The sequence below is a fragment of the Zootoca vivipara genome, chromosome 11, assembly GCF_963506605.1.
Source record: "Zootoca vivipara chromosome 11, rZooViv1.1, whole genome shotgun sequence".
Classification (NCBI taxonomy): domain Eukaryota; kingdom Metazoa; phylum Chordata; class Lepidosauria; order Squamata; family Lacertidae; genus Zootoca; species Zootoca vivipara.
In genome coordinates, this window is record NC_083286.1 from 53,424,934 (window position 1) to 53,446,111 (window position 21,178).

At 45.2% G+C, this 21,178-nt stretch overlaps 1 protein-coding gene across 1 annotated transcript; it reads right to left on the bottom strand.

Annotated features, from left to right (window-relative positions):
• Positions 1 to 880: 880 nt before the first annotated feature.
• On the bottom strand, positions 881 to 19,458 carry LOC118077192 (tetraspanin-36). Its single transcript, XM_035100665.2, has 7 exons — positions 19,196 to 19,458; positions 8,603 to 8,794; positions 7,077 to 7,151; positions 5,997 to 6,092; positions 4,052 to 4,210; positions 3,213 to 3,296; positions 881 to 1,149 (listed from the first exon to the last, which is right to left on the bottom strand). Exons 1-7 carry the CDS (start codon positions 19,253 to 19,255, stop codon positions 1,063 to 1,065), a joined length of 753 nt encoding a protein of 250 aa, XP_034956556.2. The 5' UTR covers positions 19,256 to 19,458; the 3' UTR covers positions 881 to 1,062.
• Positions 19,459 to 21,178: the final 1,720 nt, after the last annotated feature.

The window sequence follows — 21,178 nt, forward strand, 5'->3', positions numbered from 1 at the left end:
GTTTGAAAAAATAATTTATGTTAGAACCACATTCATCTGTGAAACAGCAGAATGGTACCTGCTGGGCTACTGTAAGGTTTAAGGCTTCATATGCTGTTGTAAGGAAAGGGAGCCATTTCAGTTCAACTCCAGATGTTGCTGAACTACAACTCCCACCAGCCCCCACAAGCATGGCCAATGGCGAGGGGTGATAGTAATATAATTTAATAATAATTTATTATTTATACCCCGCCCATCTGACTGGGTTGCCCCAGCCACTCTGGGCAGCTTCCAGCAAAATATTAAAATAGAATTAATTCATCAAATATTAAAAGCTTCCCTAAACAGGGCTGCCTTCAGATGTCTTCTAAAGGTCAGATAGTTGTTTATTTCTTTGACACCTGGCGGGAGGGCGCTCCACAGGGCGTTGTAGTTTATAATAATAATAATAATTTATTATTTATACCCGCCCATCTGGCCGGGTTCCCCCAGCCACTCTGGGCGGCTTCCAACAAAACATTAAAATACAGAAATCAAACATTAAAAGCTTCCCTAAACAAGGCTGCCTTGAGATGCCTTCTAAAGGTCTGGTAATTGTTGTTCTCTTTGACCTCTGGTGGGAGGGCATTCCACAGGGTGGGTGCCACCACCGAGAAGGCCCTCTGCCTGGTTCCCTGTAACTTGGCTTCTCATAGCAAGGGAACCGCCAGAAGACCCTCGGCGCTGGACCTCAGTGTCCGGGCAGAACGATGGGGGTGGAGACGCTCCTTCAGGTATACTGGACCGAGGCCGTTTCGGGCTTTAAAGGTCAGCACCAACACTTTGAATTGTGCTCGGAAAGTTTAAACATCTGGACACAAATTCCCTACATCAAAGATTCTCAAGCTGAATCACCAGTAGATATGTTAAATCCAAGTCAGGTCACATTTAATAACAAGCTTTGAAAGGAATCTCCTTTCTGTTCACCGAGATAAGGATTCAGCATTTTACAAAAGCAGGCAAAACATTTTCTGCTCAGAGCATCTTTCCCAAGTCCATTTTATCTTGGAAGAGCAGAACGAAGGGTCACTCTCCATCTTCCGGTCAAGCAAATGTCCCCGACAATGGATGGTAACCATTGTGCTGTTCTCTCTTGCAGGTCAGCATACAGACACTAAGCATGCCAAAGAACTGAAACGAGAAGGCAATCGTCATTATTTTAAACAGCACCAGCAATGTTCATGGCACTTAAAGAGTTTGAAAGTTGACTCTACCCCACCCCACTGCCCATATTAAGGCCCCCTTTTGTAATCCATTTAAACTCAAGCAGATGGAATGATTTGGTGGCTGTAAGGAGATAGTTGGGTGTTCTTGGGGGCTATGTACTTTAGTTTTGAGTTCTGGGAATGTGTAGATTTTGGAAATGGCACCATGGGAGGAATTCAACGTTGTGCTTTGCCAAGCATTTCAGCTCGCCAGATGGAACAATTTCCCCTCTTCTCTGTGCCCCACATGCTGTTCTGGGGGGTTCTCCTGGCCCCCACAGGGCACAGGTGGGAGGCGGGGCAGGGGAGAAGGTGGAAGTCCCATTGTGGAAGTGGAAGTCCTTGTGCAAGGCTTCTACGGATGGGACTCATTAGATGGGTAGCTCAATTGGTAGAACATGAGACTCTTAATTTTAAGGTCATGGGTTCAAGTCCTACTTTGGGTAAAGGATTCCTCCATTGCAGGGGCTTGGACTAGCAGACCCTTGTGGTTCCTTCCCATTCTGCAGTCCTATGACTCTATGAATCATACCCTCTATGTTTCCTGTAACATTTATGAAATGCTTATACAGTAACATTATTATGTTGCGTTTTGATACATCTTGATATATCCTGATGTCTTGTATATTTGCATTTGTGGCTCTTAGTTGTTTTGCTCGGTTCCGAATGTGAAATTTGCACAGCCTTGCTTTTATTTATTCCTTTTCATTGCAATTCATACACCGCTAAGAGATTTCTGCTGAAATACAAAGGGGTATACAGAGGAACCTTGGTTCTCGAATGGCTTAGTTGACGAACAAATCGGCTCCCAAACGCCGAAAACCCGGGAGTAAGTGTTCTGGTTTTTATATGTTTTTCGGAAGCAGAACACCCAACACGACTTCTGCTTGAATGCAGAAAGCTCCTGCAGCCAATCGGTTTTCGAACATTTTGGAAGACAAACGGACTTCCAGAACGGATTACGTTCGAGAACCAAGGCACCACTGTATAGGCTAAGAAAATGAAATAAAAACATTGTCCCAGTGCCATTAGAACACCTGTCAGACTCTAGTTTATTTAAAGGAGCACTACAGGCAATTGGGAAGCACTAAACTTTGCTTGTCTACAGGTGGCAATGTTGTTCGATTATGCTTTAAGAAACATACTGGATAATGGCAAGGCAAAGGCTACGCAAACCAAGGATTCAGAGGGAATCAAAACTTAAGGTCCTGATGGATGAGGCCACAAAGGTTCACCTAGTTTTGTTCCCTCACCACGAACCAGCAACTGCACTTCCTGGGTTTCAAGGGGTTGGGCTAGATGACCCTTGGGCATAGCTGCCAAGTCTCCCGTATTCCCCGGGAAACCCCCGTTTTCCCAGCTGTCCCCAGCCGAAAAAATGGTTTTTTTTTGTTTTTCCCTGGTTTATTCCGGTGCAACGGCCATTTTGGAACTGGGCGGAGCATGCTCAGAAGCGACTTTTGATGCTGCTTTGCCCAGTTCCAAAATGGCTGCAGCGCGACTTCTGGTGCGGCGGCCATTTTGGAACAGAGCAGAGCAGCATCAAAAGTCGCTTCTGAGCATGCTCCGCCCAGTTCCAAAATGGCAGCAGCGCTACTTCCGGTCTGCTACTTCCGGTCCAGTGCCTTATTTCTCAGGCCGGAACTTGGCAGCTATGCCCTTGGGGACCCTTCCAACTTTACGATTCTATGCTATTACTAGAAAGGTTACATTCCGGACACGAAGGCAGTGGCAACACAAAACCGAACCAACTAAAAAAAAAATCAAAAGGAGCTAAAGGCAAGATAAAACAGAATTTTTAACATCACCTGAAGTATAAAATGCCCAGGGCAAGTTGGAAGGTTTCCACCTAGCACTGAAAAACTTGCATGGTAGCCTGAATCTTTTGTTTTGATTTAATGCTGTTTTGAAACTTATTGTTTAATTTATGGTTCAGACTGTGTACCTTTCTGCTCTGGGGCATTCGTGTCAAGGTCAGAGTATAAATACCTTCACAACGGCAAATCCTAGGATGACAAGCATAGCGTAGTTGAGGACACTCTGCAGAATAGACTCCACCTTCTCCTCACAGCCCTGCAGGGAGAATTTGCAGATGTGGGGGAGAGAAAGAGAAAGAAAGAAAGAAAGAAAGAAAGAAAGAAAGAAAGAAAGAAAGAAAGAAAGAAAGAAAGAAAGAAAGAAGGAAAGAGAATGGTCATTAAGGAAAGAGAAATCTATTTTGGCCCTCCCAATTTCCCCACTTTAAATTCTGTTCACGCCATTTCTTAAGCAAATTGCATTTTTTTTTAAAAAAACACCTCTTGGAAGTTTTTCACCATTTCAGTGTAATTTCCCTCCTAATAAACACCTTTTTTTGTATGCAATTTTCCCCAACTTTGGTGCGTTTTGTATGCTATCTTCACGAACATGTGCACGTTTGTACACGGCATTTGGGTTTGAGAACTGCGCTGCAAAATTTGGACAAGGTCAAATTTCAAAGGTGGTGATGTTTTTGTTCCTGCTGTGGTTTGAGAAGGATGAGTTATGCAGTTTCCTATCAAAACACTAACAGAATTGAATGTCTCCCCCATCCGTTACAGTTGTAGATATCAGCAGTTTACACCACTGCCACAAAAACAAAACAGGAAAGAACTGTGAGCCAGTGTGGAATCTCTGCCAGATCTGATCTGAGGGGTAGCCAGAAATCCCAAATGTTAGGGTTTTCAAAATCGTGCTGCTTTATTTACACCTTGCAATCATCTTAAGAGATGGCTCACACCAGCCTTTGGTTCCAGGTGCCCAGCAATTTTGTTATTCCCATGCAAGTACTGACTGCAACATGCCCTTACTTGTGTATTGAGAAACTCCAGGTCACTCAGTTGCCCTGTGCAGTTTTTCTTAATGGCGTCTCGCTTGCAGCAGCTTACAGGAACGCTGTGGTTGCCGGTGGCGTTGTACCATCGGCTACCAATCCAGTCGGTGTAGTTGTCGACTCCACAACACTGAAGCTGCAAAGAACGAAATTGTGAATGAAAGCAAACAGGGTGCGCCCCTCTCACTTTCAAGAATTTGCAAGATCTCAAAAGCATGTGTTATAAATGTTTAAACAAAAAAAGAACTGTGGCCTGAGCCATCTTTAAAAAATGCACTGAGCCTCATGAAAACACCGTAATTACATTTTTGAAATGCATAAACAGAGGCTGCAGGGAGTCTGTTTTGACACGATTGTGCTATTAATGCAAGAAGTCTAAGTTTTGATACAAGGAGGCACAAGCGGCTAGCCCTTATGCTTCCACAAGGACCACTTTGCAATACACGGAGAGAATACAGTGGTACCTCAGGTTACAAACACTTTGGATTACAGACTCCGCTAACCCAGAAGTAGTACCTCGGGTTAAGAACTTTACCTCAGGATGAGAACAGAAATTGTGGCGGCGGCAGCAGGAGGCAGCATTGGCTAAACTGGTACATCAAGTTAACAACAGTTTTAGGTTAAGAACGGACCTCCAAAACGAATTAAGTTTGTAACCAGAGGTACCACTGTATACACAATTGCCGCAAGAATCAAAGGAATAATGAAAGAGTCTCCTGCTAAAAGAAACTCGGCAAAAGCAATTGCAGTAAATTGACGATTATGTCAGGGGCGTAGGAAGGGGAGGCGATAGGGGTGCGCCGCCCCGGGCAGTGTGATCCCAAGGGTGCCATCGCGGCTGCCCCCGCCCGTGCTGGGCGCCACGCCCCCAGAACACATGCCACGCCCTAGGGGCGGTGCGCCACGCCCCCAGAATGCGCGCCAGCCACGCCACGCCTGCTCTCCGCCCCTGGTGCCAGAGCATGAAGCTCCGCCACTGGATGATGTATCACAATTACGGAATTTAGCCAGTTGGTTTATACCAGTGGAAAAACACACCTGCTATGACATTGAATGAACATTTCCTGGATATAATTCCTCTGTCTGCAAAATGTTTGTGTAACTTAAGAAGCTGACTGGCCATTGTTTTTAAAAGCTGCAACTTTCAGGCATAATGAAAATGTGGGATAGATTTAAGGGGAATATGATCTCTGAAATAGGTTTCGCTTCTGTACTGAATCATTGTTTTTTACTAAGTAGAACATGGGCCTTTTGAAATAAGAATGGATTGCACAAGATCAGGAAATGGCTTAATTTAATTTTGTGGAAACAACTACATTTGGGGTGAATGTGTGTCTCCAGAAGCCTTGTTCATCCAGCGTTTATCCTGATATGTTTGCACAAAGTCTGTGAGGTGGTTATACGACTCCTGCTGTTTACTGAGTATCCACTCTGATTTGAACACATTCTTATTTGTTTGCACAGAGGTTATTTATTACTTCCTGTCAATCGGTTATTATACCACACTTCCCAGTGCATTTGATTATCACTTTTCCTTACCGCAAAAAAAACCTATTTATATTTTTAAGTGGCTTTAGTGCACAAGACTGTGTTAATTCACGCTGACTGTGCAAACCTACATTCGCCATTGTGTGATTGAATCCTTCCTGCAAAATATTGGCAGAGTGGAAAGAAACTCTTGTCCAACTGCACGCTAAAAAAACAAACCCTGAAACAGATTATCTGGAACAGCCCAGTGGTTATTTTTCCTGTAGTTATTTCTTTAAAAAGGGGGGGGGGACTGGAAGGAAACTGCAAACAGGATAAAGTATGCAAAATGAGCCAACATTCATAGTTCTAGGACTACCCAGTAATAACAGGATTTTCAACCAGAGGAGGAAGTTTGTGACGATAATTTTAAACAGAACATAAAGTTTCCCAACCTCTTGCTGTAAGAAATCTATGATGTGTGACTCTTCCGTTTTCCCGTCATAGTTCTTGTATGATTGCAGCATCGGTTCATGCAAATCTGTTTTTACCTGCAGGAAGACAGAACTGTGAGGGTTTGTTCAAGAACGGAAAGGCCCTCAACTGCAAAAAACAGAGAAGATCACTGTAGCCCCTCAGCTGAAGAAAGCGCCCCCTCCTCTGAAGTTGTAATTGTATTGGGAGGAAATTCCTCCTTTGTGATTTCTCTTTCAGAAGTGGGATTCTTCTCACAGTCTGCCAACAATAAATAAAAGGTTTCAATGCCCCCTTCTGCCTTTCCTGTGGACCCAGTTGTCCCCAGCACATACTCCCTTCCCAACTGATGATATTTGCATTTTTAAAAGCCATTTCCAGAGTGATTTAACGATCAATCCCTCTTCACAGGAAACTCTGGGAATTGTAGCAATGTGAGGACCACAGGACCACTGGTCCTGTTAGCTAGGGATGATGGGAATTGTAGTCCCAAACATCTGGAGGGCCCGGAGTTTGCCTATGTCTGGGACAGAACAATGGGAGCTCACCCCATCATGCGGATTTGAACTGCTGACCTTCCCATCAGCAAGCCCAAGAGGCTCAGTGGTTTAGACCACAGTGCCACCTCTGAGGGGAATAGGCTTACGCTAACTCTAGGCATCCTTAACAAACTGCAACTCTCACAATTCTTTGGGTGCAGCCATGACTGCTTAAAGTTGCATCGTAGTGCTTTGAATATATGCTGTGAATGTAGCTCCGGGTTGGTATGGTTCACCACTGCTCTGGCCCAAAGCTCATCCACACTCCCAGTTGTCCCTGGAAAACCTGCTCTTTTAGTGCTAAATTGGAACAAATGGCAATTCGTGGGGAACCCGATTGCTGTTTGTTCCAATTCAGCACTAATCTGTAGGCTTTCCTGGGGGGAAAGTGGAGGGGTAAATGGAAAGGTGGTTGAGCCCCCAGTCTTCACAGAATGAGAGGAATTCATAATTGCATTTCCACCCCCCACATCGCCACCCCCCCGTCATTGGTACAGAATACATACGTCTGTTTTTGCTCACCTGTCCTTTGTAAATGAATCCAAGGACAAAAGCTGCCACCTCAGCAATGAAGACCAACAGGATAATGATCAGGAACTGAAGGAAAGGAAGAGTTTGTTAGGAAGAGGCTGGTGTACAGGTGTTGTAGACATATAAGATGACATGCTGGGGTGAAGAAGCCTTGTGTGAGGGGTGGGGGTGAGAGACCTGTTGCCTAGCATCACCTAGTGTCCAATTCTGGACACCCCAGTTTAAGAAGGATATTGACAAGCTAGAACACACACACACACACACACCATACAAACAGTATTTCAGATAAAGCCACAGTGCATAGATCAGTGTTTCTCAACCTTTTTTGGGCCAAGGCACACTTGTTCCATGAAAAAAATCACGAGGCAAACCACCATTAAAAAAGTTTAAAAAATTAACTCTGTGCCACCCTATATTGACTATATAATTATGACTGTAAGAAACACTTGCCAATTGCTGTGTTGGTTGCAATCTCCTGTAATAAGGCTTCACAAGCTGCTGATTTCTCTGCCAGCACAATCCTTTGCTCAGCAAGTTTCAGGTTGAGCTCATCCAGCCAGCTTCTTTAAGTTTGTCTAAAACCACCCTCCCGTGGTGGTGGCTGTTGAGAGCTGCGCTCGCCCCGCGTCATGACCTGGCCGGCTTCCTTTCCGGCGGGTTAGTGTTGCTTATTGGCGGCCGCCAGGCACGTGACAATGCAAATCGCCCTTCTCGTCGCCGCACGTCGCGGCACACCAGCCAGGGTCTCGCGGCACACTAGTGTGCCGCGGAACAGCGGTTGAGAAACGCTGAGCTAGAACATGTGCAGAGGAGGATGAGAAAGGGTCCAGAAACCAAGGCTTATGAGGAATGGTTGAGGGAGCTGGGTGTGTTTAGCCTGGAGAAGAGGAGACTGAGAGGTGATATGATATTGGTGGATTGGTTGCTTGGCATCTGTCTGTCTTGAGAAACAATGGAGTGAAGCCAAACCACTGGAGAATCACAGATATGAAAGCCATCTTCAAATATCCGAAGAGCTGTCACGTGGTATAGTTCACATTAATGCTCCCATCCTCTTCTGAAGTCTTCTTAGTTATGACGGAATTCAGTCTCAAGTGGGCATGCTTAAGAGACCTCCAGCTACAAATTTTACGTGGTAATGACCTTTCCTTCTAGCAACTACAAGGCCCCAGCAACAGGAAGGCAAGCCAAAGGGCAAGTGACTTGTCTGGAAGAGGGTGGACAGACACTTGGGGCTCATTTAGACTTTCAGTTGTCCTGTCGCTTTCCCCCAGGAAAACCTGATATTGACCACTGAATTGGAATAAGCATCAATCAAGTTTTCAGCTGATTGACAATTGCTCCGATTCAGCGCTAAAGAGCAGGTTTGTCTGGGAAAAGCAGTGCAGCAAACAGAAAACCATTTGGCCCCGTGGAAAAGTGGAAGTGTGGACAAGCCCTTGTCCTCTATGGTTCCCTCTCTCTGGCGCCATGGAGTTGTTACAGAAGGCATTTTCAGGGACAGACTCCTTACTTACCACTCCCAACCCAATCTTGGATTCACGGATTGTAGCACAGCAGCCAATGAGGCCGATAACGAACATCACCACGGCAACACCAATGATGATGACAGCCGGCAGGAGAGGGTATTTATCCTGGAGGAAAGGGTCATATTCCTTGTAGGTGTTGAGGACATATGCGCCAACATAAGAAAGTCCAGCTGCTGCAACCTTAATATAAAGCAAAATGTTGTTTCAAAATAGTATCAGATAAACCAGTTTAAGCTATTATGACTTCCTCCACCCGGTTCCCAGTGAACCCAAATGACTCCTTCCAAGACTGGTCTGTACTGGATCTAGCCACAGGATTTGACCTAGCTTGCATATTGCTGCGAGACAACTTGCCTACTACAATTCAGAGTTAACTTAAGAACACCCCTCCTGAATCAGACCAAAGGCCTATCCAGTCCATCATTCTGTTCTCACAGCGGTCAACCAGAAGTGTGTCTCCAGGTTCTGATGTTGCTTTGCTCTGAGTCCTGACGAAGAGAGGCAGGGGAACTTGGTGTTATATAATTCATGTGGCACCCACAGCTCTGATCCCCAACCAAACAGTACAACCAGGAGGCTGACCCCCTTCTGCCGCATCTGTTACCCGAGGACATGGTCACACGCTGCCAAATGATAGGGCCAGGCCTGAATGAACGTTATAGGTCTTCTAGGGAATCTATGAGCTCATCTTTGGAACAAAGATGCCAGCTAATTATCTGTCAGCAGTCAACAGTCTTATTTGCTCTCAATATAATTCGAACCACATGCTTGGCTTTAAATTAAGTGCATCAGGCATAAGACCGACATTTGTCATGCTTCTGATTTAAAAATACATTTCGTTCTGAAACGGTTGTTGATTATTACAGCAGTCATGGAAAACTTCCTTCTGAAAAAATGTGCCTTCCTACAGAGTTCCTTGGAAAGCTTCTTGCTGAAAGGAACGGCAGCCTCTATAACAGACTTTGCCAACCTGGTGCCCTCTGGAAAGTTTGGACTGCAACTCACATCAGCCCCAACCAGTAGAGTTGGGCTGACTGGGGCTGATAGCAGTTGTAGTCCAAACCCTGCTCTACAACTTTGCTGCGAACAGGCAACGGTTAGCTTCCCAGTTGTGTGCGATTGCATCTGACACATCAACACAACGGTGAAAACGCTTGCAGTTCAACCATTGTACGAAGAGCTTCCATTTGTTAATTCTGGTTACCTGGCCTAAAAAAAATCCTGGCAGGATGTAGTGGAGTGTATACAAGATAAACAAACAAAAACAAACATACTCGAATATAATTCCCATTTGCAAATGCAAAATATTAAGAGGACAAATTTGCTTGGAAATTCTGTACGCCAAGCCGAACCATAAGGAACATGATGAGGCAGACTCATGTGATGTGGTTCGTGATATTAACTTGTCATACTATTAAAAGTGCAAATACTTCCTCTTTTGCCTAGCTAGCTTGGACATCACAACACTTAAGAACAACTTCAGTTCCCAGAAAGTAAACCCTATTAAACGCATCAGAACTTATTTGCGTGTGGAGACCTTTTAACCAAGCCTAGAAATAAATTCAGACAGGACTCAAATTTTTGGTTTGGTTTTTGGCAGAATTTAGGCCACAACTTTATTGATTACAGTGGTACCTCGACTTACGAATGACTCGACGTACGAATGTTTCGAGTTACAAAGGAAGTTCCATCCGCCATTTTGGATGCGGCTTAGATAGGATTTTTTCAACTTACAATTTTTAAATATTTTTTCCCCCATTGACTTCGACTTACAATTTTTTTGACTTACGAAGGTCCGTTCGGAACTGATTAAATTCGCAAGTCGAGGGACCACCGTACAAATCAAGTGAGTGGTTGCATAGGCTCTGGTTTGGCTAGCTACCTGTAGCCCTGCAGGCAGCGCTGACCCTGGGCACCAACCATAAGTCAGCCTTGGGTGAACCCCTGGGACAGCGGCAAGCAGGGGGGTCTGCTAGGCCACCACCCAGATGTCCCCTGGACTCAGGCTCCAGGCACAACCCCGCTCGGGGAAGACCAACCATGAGTCCATGGATTCCTTGGTAAAGGAATACCCAATGCATAGGGATGGCTAGGCACCCTGCCACCCCTATCCACAAGAACCAGAGCCTATCCGCAACCTTACAAGTTGTGACGATTTGCTACGCAGCAGCCAAAACCCAAATGGCATCAGCCAAGTGGGGAAAATTCCTGCCGTGCCCCTGTCGCAACGACAGGCGACACATGATGGCATAGCAAGGTCAAGTGCAAGCCCTAAATATAGGGAGAGGTGGGCGGGTCTTCTGATGCAAAGAGCCCGAAAGAAGAAGCTCAGGGCATGTGCCTCAGCTTAGGTAGTGCTCCCTTGAACTGCTTTGACTGGCATCCTGCTAGCCCAATTGCTCCCTAGTTCGAGGGGCCACCAATAGGGTGTTGTGGCTGCTCCAATGTTCCCACCCACAACACAAGGCTTGATTATTACCAGGTCCCACCACAACACGTGCCCTCTGTTTAGGGAGGACCCGATTTCTAAATAGAGACATGCATACCTGTACATAGACTTGCAGGCTTTGTAGCTCCTTCCTTTCAACATAGGAAGAGGTAAGTTTAGTCGGCTCCTCTGTAGCAACAAACTCACCATCCCAGAAGGCTTCTTAAAGGCACAAACAAACCTATTGATCTTCCAGTTATTTCCCTGTACTTTTTTTTTTAAAGGGGAATATATGCTAGGCCATATTTCAATTAGTGAAAATCCAGACACACATGTTATTTGGGGGGGGGGAAGCAAAGTTATTGAGCTTTTTAAAGTTTTGTTGTTGAGCTTTTTGAGCAAAATCACAAAAAATGGATGCTTTTTTAAAAGTAAAAACGCCCAAAACTACACTGCCGACATGCGTTGCCATATGTCCGGATTTTCCAGGACATTTTTGCCGATTTCCGCCCGGACACTGCTTCCGACAGCAGTATTCCAAGTATGTTCTGAAAATGTCTCGGTATGTCCAGACGTACAGCAACCCTAATATACGCTTAGACTGTATATGCAAAATCCAATGCTGGAGAAAGATCTGTCTCCACCAAAGATTCACAACTTGAAAAAAAATAAGCTGCGCCAAACTACAACCCAGAGAGCTACACTGTACCGTTAATAAAAAAAACATCCGCAGAGGCCAACTAGATACCTTCCCCAAAAGAATCCTAGGAACTAGTTTGTTAAGGGTCCTGAGAGTAATCGGGAGACCCCCCTATTCCAGAGTTCTTTGGGAAAGAAGGATTGACTGTGAGAGCCAGTGTGGTGTAGTGGTTAAGAGCGGTAGACTCGTAATCTGGGGAACCGGGTTCGTGTCTCCGCTCCTCCACATGCAGTTGCTGGGTGACCTTGGGCTAGTCACACTTCTCTGAAGTCTCTCAGCCCCACTCACCTCACAGGGTGTCTGTTGCGGGCGAAGAAGGGAAAGGAGATTGCTAGCCGCTTTGAGACTCCTTTGGGTAGTGATAAAGCAGGATATCAAATCCAAACCCTTGACCGTTGCAACACACTGAGAACTGTGGCTCTGGGAGGGGAATTTGGGTTTGCCAAGGAACTCTCAGCAACTTTAATAAATCACACTACCTCAAATTCTTGGGGGGGGGATATCATTCAAAGTGGTATAACACTGCTTCAAATGTATAGTCCAAGTAAGGCCTCGGAGAAAGCTTTCTTTCACAGCAACACCTTTGCTCTTAAAACAAAAACTTATCTTGCTCAACACTCGAGTGCACTCAGGCTTTCCCGCACTTAGAAGATGGCGTCTTTATCTCAAGAGGTTTAACCAGAACGATGAGTGGCACACCCGTCATACAGGTCAGCCCAGCCCAAGAGTTCACAATCCAAGGACTTCTTTAGCTCATGGCAGAAGGAGTAAGAACTGCTCTCTTTTCAAGTAGGTCATTGTATCACTCTCTGGCTCAATCAGCCAGGCTCAAAACCACTTACCCAATAAATTATTTGATTTATTTCTTAGCATAAGGGCCTCAGTGGCATCCTTTAGGAAGGAGGTTCACCCCAGATTCCCGCAACCGCTACCTCTCCTGGTAGGAATAGGTTAAGTGCCATCAACCAAAACTCTCTGAAATTCATAAGACATATTGCAGGGGCGGGGTGGAGGGAAACACCCCCCCCCCCAAGACCATCACTATTTTCGGCTGGGATTCAAAAACAGATGGGGAAATTTCAGTTGCCCAATTATAATTGGCTGGAAGGTCTTGTGCAACAAGCACACTTCCTCAGAAGTCAAGACTCTTGGAACGGGAGGAGGAAATGTTCTGGAAAGTTTGTAGAAAACGTGCTTTGACGCAACCACATCCACACCATGAATTAAAGCACTTGGCTTCCCACCTGCAAACTGTAGTTTGTTAAGGGCTCAACTGGTAGAGCATGAGACCCCTTAGTCTCAGGGTTGTGGGTTTGAGCCCCACATTGGGTGGAAGATTCCTGACTTGCAGGGGGTTGGACTAGATGACCCTTATGACCCCTTCCAGCTCTGCAGTTCTATGATTCTATGACTCTAAGGGTGCTGGGAACAGGAACTGCAGTATTTATATACCGCTTTTCGGGTGGACCTCACAAAACAGTTTACATAATATTACTGCAGCAATGTGGATTGCTTTAACAACAAACCCCAAAAGGTGGTATGGAATGAATAAGATGAACCTGTTTGCTTAGAAAAAAAAGTACAGCATCTTCTCTGCTCTCATAGAACTAGGTGTTAATTGATGACCCATCATTTGAGAAATATGCAGAAACAGGGGTACTGCCCCCACCATTTGAGAGCTATGCAATAAATAGGCTTATTGCACCATTGAGGCTGTCCGCGATTCTTGATGCTGTTAAAATCAAGAGTAGTTTTTTAAATTAGTTTTGCTTTGAAAGGTGAAAGGTAGAAGGCAGCATAAATACTGGATGAGATTCCTGCATTGCAGGGGCTTGGGCTAGATGACTCGCAGGGTCTCTTTGAACTCTACAGTGCTATGATTCTAGGATTCACCCATAGTGAATTTCAGTATACACTTCACCATTTCATTATCACTCCAAAAAAAGCGTTGGGGCTTAATCTGGCTGCTGGCCACATGCTCTGCCTTTAAAGCTGCACCTCTCCCATCCCAAGAATTGGTACGCACCTGCTGTTGCTGCTCTGTGGGTGTACAGGGTGCACTCTGCACATGCTCCAACACACCTTCCCAATTATTATTTTATTAAGCATCTTTAAACTGGACTTGGATCTTTTCTCCAACCCTCTATTCCCCAGTACTTTTGTTCTTCTGAGAGACTTGATGGAACTTCCCATGAACTGCCACCTGACTGGAAAGCTACCAGGACCTCAGTGGAATTTCTCCACAAACACCCTTCTAAATCTTTAAGCAAACAAGCTGCACAATCACTCTCCCAGGGGATAGAGCCAAAAAAAATAAGCCTAGCTTCATGGTTGCTAAAGCATAAGTGGCCACGCATTCCCAAAACACTTTCCATTTTCTTTTGATCCTTTGATTAATTGATTATATATAAACCGTAAGCTTTTCGGCTATAAGATTGACTCTTAATATGGCCAATCTCCCTGAAGAGTCTTTAGAATATACATATGAATCTCTCTCTCTCTCTCTCTCTCTCTCTCACACACACACACACACACACACACACCACTGGGATGTTGCAATAATTTTTTGCAGCGTGGAGTGCTTCTGTACTGTAGGAAAGAGCGAAGAGAATACAAATTGCAGACTGCCATTCCTGCATTCCAGTACAGTGGTAAAGGGTAAAGGTAAAGGGGCCCCTGACCATCAGGTCCAGTCATGTCCGACTCTGGGGTTGCGGCGCTCATCTCGCTCTATAGGCTGAGGGAGCCGGCGTTTGTCTGCAGACAGCTTCCGGGTCACGTGGCCAGCATGACAAAGCTGCTTCTGGCGAACCAGAGCAGCACACGGAAACGCCGTTTACCTTCTCGCCGGAGCGGTCCCTATTTATCTACTTGCACTTTGACATGCTTTCGAACTGCTAGGTGGGCAGGAGCTGGGACCGAGCAACGGGAGCTCACCCCGTTGCAGGGATTCGAACCGCCGACCTTCTGATCAGCAAGCCCTAGACTCTGTGGTTTAACCCACAGCGCCACCTGGGTCCCAGTACAGTGGTACCTCGGGTTAAGAACTTAATTCGTTTTGGAGGTCCTTTCTTAACCTGAAACTGTTCTTAACCTGAGGTACCACTTTAGCTAATGGGGCCTGCCGCGCCGCCGCCACGTGATTTCTGTTCTCATCCTGAAGCAAAGTTCTTAACCCGGGGTACTATTTCTGGGTTAGCAGAGTCTGTAACCTGAAGCGTCTGTTACCTGAAGCGTCTGTAACCCGAGGTACCACTGTATAGTTCATATTGTCCGTGTAATATATTGCAGGGACAGGTATGCCCCACCCCCCATAATCAGTCACATGTCAGGGTGCACTCACACCATTTGAATGGCAATGTCCATTAACTTGGGGGGGGCTCAATTTTTTTTGGAGGGGGGGCAAAGGGACCTTGGCCTCTAGGACTTGGCTCCTATGCTCTGTTCCCACCAAGCTTGCTCAGTCCTCATTGGGTAGTTTTGGGGTGTTCCCCCTTCACTTAGGGTCTCTCCCTAAAGTTTTTTTTAATACTTCTGCAAATGCTAGGAATCCCCAAACCTGCATGGATGGTGGCATTTTGGCTACATAAAGCTCCACAATCAAGAAAACAAATCCTCTATTGGTGCTTGCGTTTATAATAGTGCCAAGAGTGAGAGAGAGGAAAGGAAAGGATGAAGGGAGGAAGAGGGGAGTGTTTGCAGCTCATTGTTCTGGCTTCATATTGTTATAAATGGTAGGGTTTTTTTTTTCTTGCATTTTGAGATGTGCTTGCTCTAGCCCAGGGGTCAGCAAACTTTTTCAGCAGGGGGCTGGTCCACTGTCCCTCAGACCTTGTGGGGGGGCCGGACAATATTTTGAAAAAAATCAAATCATTTCTCCTGCGTATTCCCCATCTTACTTTAATAGTACATGTTAGTTTATCATTAATAGCTCTATCCCACACCACTTTATACCACTCTTCCATTTGATATTCACCTTGCCCCATCCACGTCCTAGCTATAATAACTCATGCAGCTGTCAATAAATCTGTGAACAAGTCCTTCCTAGTCTGCAAACCTTCTAACCCATTGTCAGTTGATAACAATGCTACCTCTGGACTTTCCATCAGCTTTAAGCCAGTGATTTCTGTTATCTCCTTAAACACCCTTTGCCCCAGCAACTTTTCTGTCCGGATTTTGAGGCTATATGGAAGGCATTTGTAGAATTTGTACTGTTAAAATGGAAAGGGGTCAAACCATCGCAAGAGGTGTTGAAATTTTGGGGTGTTGGATAGTCTCAGGGGTGGGGTGCACATTTTTATGTTTATTTATTTGTTATATACTGTAAAAGAAAAAGCAAACAAAAGTTGTTTAGGGTTTTTTTGGGGGGGGTAAAGTAGTTTGTTGAACTTTTTCAAAGACATTTTTATGGATTTCTGCCTGGCAACCCTAAACATCGCTCTCTCCCCAACTGGGATTTCCAGCAACTGTTACTCAGAGGTTACTCGGATTGTGGTTCTGGGCATTCGCAGTTGCACATCCCCACTGTGGTTTAAAGAGGACTCGAAAAAGAGAAGGGGCCGTGGGCACCATGCCTCTCGTTTCCTTCTTCTCTTTCTTTCTTTCTTTCTTTCTTTTTTTACAGTGCATCTGTTCATTTGTGCTACAGCACACCCGTGTGTGCATCTTTTTAAGAAGCACATGGCTTGCAACCACAGGTACAGACCTGCAAGACACCCAACAACCCACTTCTGGCTTGCAACCCTGATGAAGACAGCTGGATGCAAAGCTAGCCATGGCTTCTGTTCTGCTCCTTATTTGGTTCCTGTGGAAGAGCAAAGTTCAATAGGTGCAGCTTCGTTGCTGCACCTGCTGAACTTCGCTCTTCCCGCGTGACATGGACAATGAAAGGAGGTGGAGCAAAAGCTCTTTAACAATCAGTCGCTCTGTCCAAGGAATTCTGGGAATTATAGTTCTGCAAGGGAAATAGGGGATCTCCAAACAGCTCTCAGCATCCTTAACAAACGGCAGTTGCCAGGATTCTTTGGGGAAGCCATGACCGTTTAAAGTGGTAAGGTAAAGGGACCCCTGACCGCTAGGTTCAGTCGTGGACAACTCTGGGGTTGCGGCGCTCATCTTGCTTTACTGGCCAAGGGAGCCGGCGTACAGCTTCTGGGTCATGTGACCAGCACGACTAAGCCGCTTCGGGCGAACCAGAGCAGCACACGGAAACGCCATTTACCTTCCCGCCAGAGCAGTACCTATTTATCTACTTGCACTGCGTGCTTTCAAACTGCTAGGTTGGCAGGAGCAGGGACCGAGCAACGGGAGCTCACCCCATCACAGGGATTTGAACCCGGAAGTGAGTGTTCCGGTTTGCAAACGTTCTTTGGAACCCGAACGTCCAACATGGGTTCCGCGGGTTCCAATTGGCCGCAGGAGCTTCCTGCAGCCAATCAGAAGCGGTGCCTTGGTTTCCAAATGTTTTGGAAGTCAAACCGACTTCCGGAACGGATTCCGTTCGACTTCCGAGGTATGACGATTGTATCAGCTACTGCACATTGACTGTCAGTGGCATTCTAGGGTTTCAGACAGGGTTTTGTAGCTGGGCATTTCCACACACAAAACATGGGAGCAATCACTGACTCCAGGCCTTCCCTACGAAGGGAACATTCGTCGACCCAAAGAACTAACTTTTGTAAAGCTTCCCTACTTTTATCTCCCGAGGTTAATCAGACAAATAGCAGTTTCAGCCTCCGTCAACTCCATCAGCCTCCTGATATTTTGGACTACAACTCCCATCAGCCCCAGCCAATCCTTCTGCTGGTGACTGCTGGCCTGTTTAAAAGCCTAATCTAAAGCAGAGAGGCAATGTGGTGTAGTGGCTAGAGTCCAGGACTGGGATCAGAGAGTCCCACTCAGCCAGGAAGCCCAATGGGTGACTTTCCCTCAGTCTCTTACTCTCAGCCTATCCTACCTCCTAGGGTTGTTGTAAGGATTAAATGAAGGTCCGGGAGAATCAAGTACAGTGCCCAGAGGAAGAACGTCATAAAAAATTCCCAAAATCCACCACTGCCTCCCTCCAACCACCACCTGTCCCAATAAACACTTAATTCAGACCAGAACATCAACTGCCTCACAAATGCAGATCTGCCTTGTATTAGATCTCTGTAAATAAATCAGATTTCTGCTTAATTTTGCCACTTAGAAAAAAGGCAACTTTATTGAACGCTATTAAAGGCCAACGATGGAATATTGGGGGAAAGATAAAAACCGCCCTATAGAATTCCTTTTAAGGCACCCAAACAGGTTTCTCCCCCTTCCGATTAAACCAAAATCAGCACTGAGAATGTTCTGTCAGGTCCTCAAACCTCAAACAAACCCACACCCTGTTACAGGATATCCTGTCCCTCCTTCGCTGCTCAGTTTCTCGGAGGCATTCTCATTCTAGGGTTGCCAAATGCTTTGCTATTTTTATCATCACTATCATTACTGCAGAGATCCTGTGTGTTAAGCAACTAGATGGCAAGCAGGAATCAAAAAGATAAAAAAAGGTTTTCCCATTACTGCAGCTTCATTCCAGGAGTAAAACTTCCCCCGCAGAGTTTCTTCCTTCGCCATGTGTGTTAAAAGTAATAGGAAACTAGCCAGCACCGGCATGCGGGGGCTCCTTGTTTAATACATGGCATTCAGAGTGCTTCTAATGCAGCAATGGGGAGACCTACTACAGCCAGTGTGTTTTTTTCCTTTTAAAAATGTTTAGGGGCACTCTCATTTTGACTCAAGAAATTGACTGTTTTATAGTTAAAATCGGGGGAAATAAATACAGTAAGCGGACAAAAGTACAAAGATTTACAAAATGTTTAGGGGTATGCGCACCCCTGTGTACCCCCAGAAAAAAAAGCACTGCCTACAGCCCTCCTGAGACTGATGGACTCCAGCTCCCATCAGCATGTCCAACAGTTTGGGATGATGGAATCTGGAGTCCCAACAACACCTGGAGGTTACAGGTTCGCCCAAACTCACTTTAATGCCTTAGCATCCCTTGTTAATACTGAGGTGGGGGGGGGGACTGGAGGGGATTTCCAACTTCCCTTTTCTTTTACTAGCTCTGCTTCTGAACCCTGAACAACAGAAAAAGCAATACCGTACAGGTACTAAAAGTTTCACGCTGTAACCAGAGAGATGTCTACATATTTTATATTTTGCTGGAAGCTGCTGCTGCAGCAACTCAATCCCATTCTGAAACTCTTTAACCGCAACAGCACCCCAAGAACTTCACGCCCGAGCACAATCTTAGGGTACATTTACTTGGGGAAAAGGGGAAGGGCTTTGTCCACAAAGTAAACACTCACAGAAACACAGGTGTTTTAAGCTCAGCAGATCCATCTCTTGCTTTAGATCTGCAGGAAAGAGTCCATAGGAGGAAAGTTATTACCGAAATACAGGTCTGCTTTCTTTCCATCTTACTTACCCAAAAAAACAGGCTGATCAGTAGCAAAACCGTTTTGGAGGTGATCACGCCACAATCCATTATCTCTGCTTCTGTGTGCGTTTGTACTACTGAAGTGGGGGAAAAAAGATTTTTCAAAACAACAGCAGAAGAAAGCTTTTCGTTGCCTGCTAAAGTAATTCTGCCTCCAGGTTTGTGCAGGCTCTCCTTCACCTCTGGGGACTTTTGAGCTGAGCGTTACCAATTATCAGTGCATGATGCTGGCCATGCCCTTCCCCTAATCACATGCTCAGTTATGTACAGTGCAAAACAACACCTTGCTTATTCCTTGCCCATGTGACTAACATACTATTGTGACTAATAGGGAGTGCCGTAAGCCTTCTGAACTTAGCTGGCTGGACAAAAAAGGGGCTGTACCCAGCAGTCCCTAATAGCAGATCCACCGCAGCTTGGAGCTTTCGTCCGGCTGTAGCTGAGCATGCAGCTGAACACTGAATGCATTCAGATCAAACACGCCACTCAAAGGATCCTGGGAACAGTAGTTTGTTCAGGGCACTGGGAACTGTAGCTCAGCGAGGGAGTAAACTACAGTTCTCCGAATTCTTTCTTTCTTTTTTTCTCTTCAAATAATATTTATTGATTTTCTAACATTCCAAATTACAAAAATTCACAAAAACAAGAAAAACACACACAAAAACAGGAATAAAAACATGAAAAGGGAACATATCAAATCTAGGATTTTAATTAACATTGTAGACTTCCTTGATTCCCCTCACACTGGGTTCGTTTTTAACTCCAAATTAAGCAATTTTCATTTTTAAAAAAATCATTCTAACACATTTTATTCATTATCTCACAACTATTTCTATTCTTCAATACACCAACTGTATTCCGCCCGTAATTTATCTCAATCCAAATCTAAATTTATTTTCCCATCTAACTATTCTCTATTTCTCCCCTTAGTCTCAAATTTATACCCCCAAAATTTTCCATACATTCAAATATTATTTCTTTTATCATAATAAATTCTTTCTCAGGGGTGTGTGAGGGAGGGTGCTATGAGAAGATGCTGAGGTCAGGTCCTGCCCACCTATCACAGGTGACGGTTGGGGGTGAGGACACAGAACAATCTGTCCTCCCTGGCAGAAAAGGTTCCTTACCTCTGGTAAAGGAAGACAGCAAAAGAAGCAAGTTATTACCACACACTGAGATCCAGCGCCGAGGGCCTTCTGGCGGTTCCCTCCCTGTGAGAAGTGAGGTTACAGGAAACCAGGCAGAGGGCCCTCTCGGTAGTGGCACCCACCCCTGTGGAACGCCCTCCCAGCATATGTCAAAGAAATAAACAACTACACGCACCTGATTTTTGGAAGACATCAGAAGGCAGCCCTGTTTAGGGAAGTTTGATGTTTTAGCACTTTGTTTTTGTTTTTGTTGTTGTTGTTGTTGTTGTTGTTGTGTCATTTAGTCGTGTCCGACTCTTCGTGACCCCATGGACCAGAGCACGCCAGGCACTCCTGTCTTCCACTGCCTCCCGCAGTTTGGTCAAACTCATGTTCGTAGCTTCAATAACACTGTCCAACCATCTCATCCTCTGTCATCCGCTTCTCCTAGTGCCCTCAATCTTTCCCAGCATCAGGGTCTTTTCCAGGGAGTCTTCTCTTCTCATGAGGTGGCCAAAGTATTGGAGCCTCAGATCTGTCCTTCCAGTGAGCACTCAGGGCTTATTTCCTTCAGAATGGATAGGTTTGATCTTCTTGCAGTCCATGGAACTCTCAAGAGACTAATAATAATAATAATAATAATAATAATAAATATTAATATTCTGTGGGGAGCTGCCCATAGTGGCTGGGGAAACCCAGCCAGATGGGCGGGGTATAATAATAATAATAATTATAATTATTATTATTATTATTATTATTATTATTATTATACCATAGGTGACCCCTCCTACATTCAGCATATTCCGTTTTTTTAACATTAAAGTGTACGATCTCAGACCCTCCA

Coding starts and splice junctions, on each gene's coding strand:
- LOC118077192 (XM_035100665.2), bottom strand. CDS start 19,255: ATGGATTGTGGCGTGATCACCTCCAAAACGGTTTTGCTACTGATCAGC. Junction 4,211..5,996: donor TAGATTTCTTACAGCAAGAG/GTTGGGAAACTT, acceptor CGTTCTTTGCAG/CTTCAGTGTTGTGGAGTCGA. Junction 1,150..3,212: donor TAGGATTTGCCGTTGTGAAG/GTATTTATACTC, acceptor TTCTCGTTTCAG/TTCTTTGGCATGCTTAGTGT.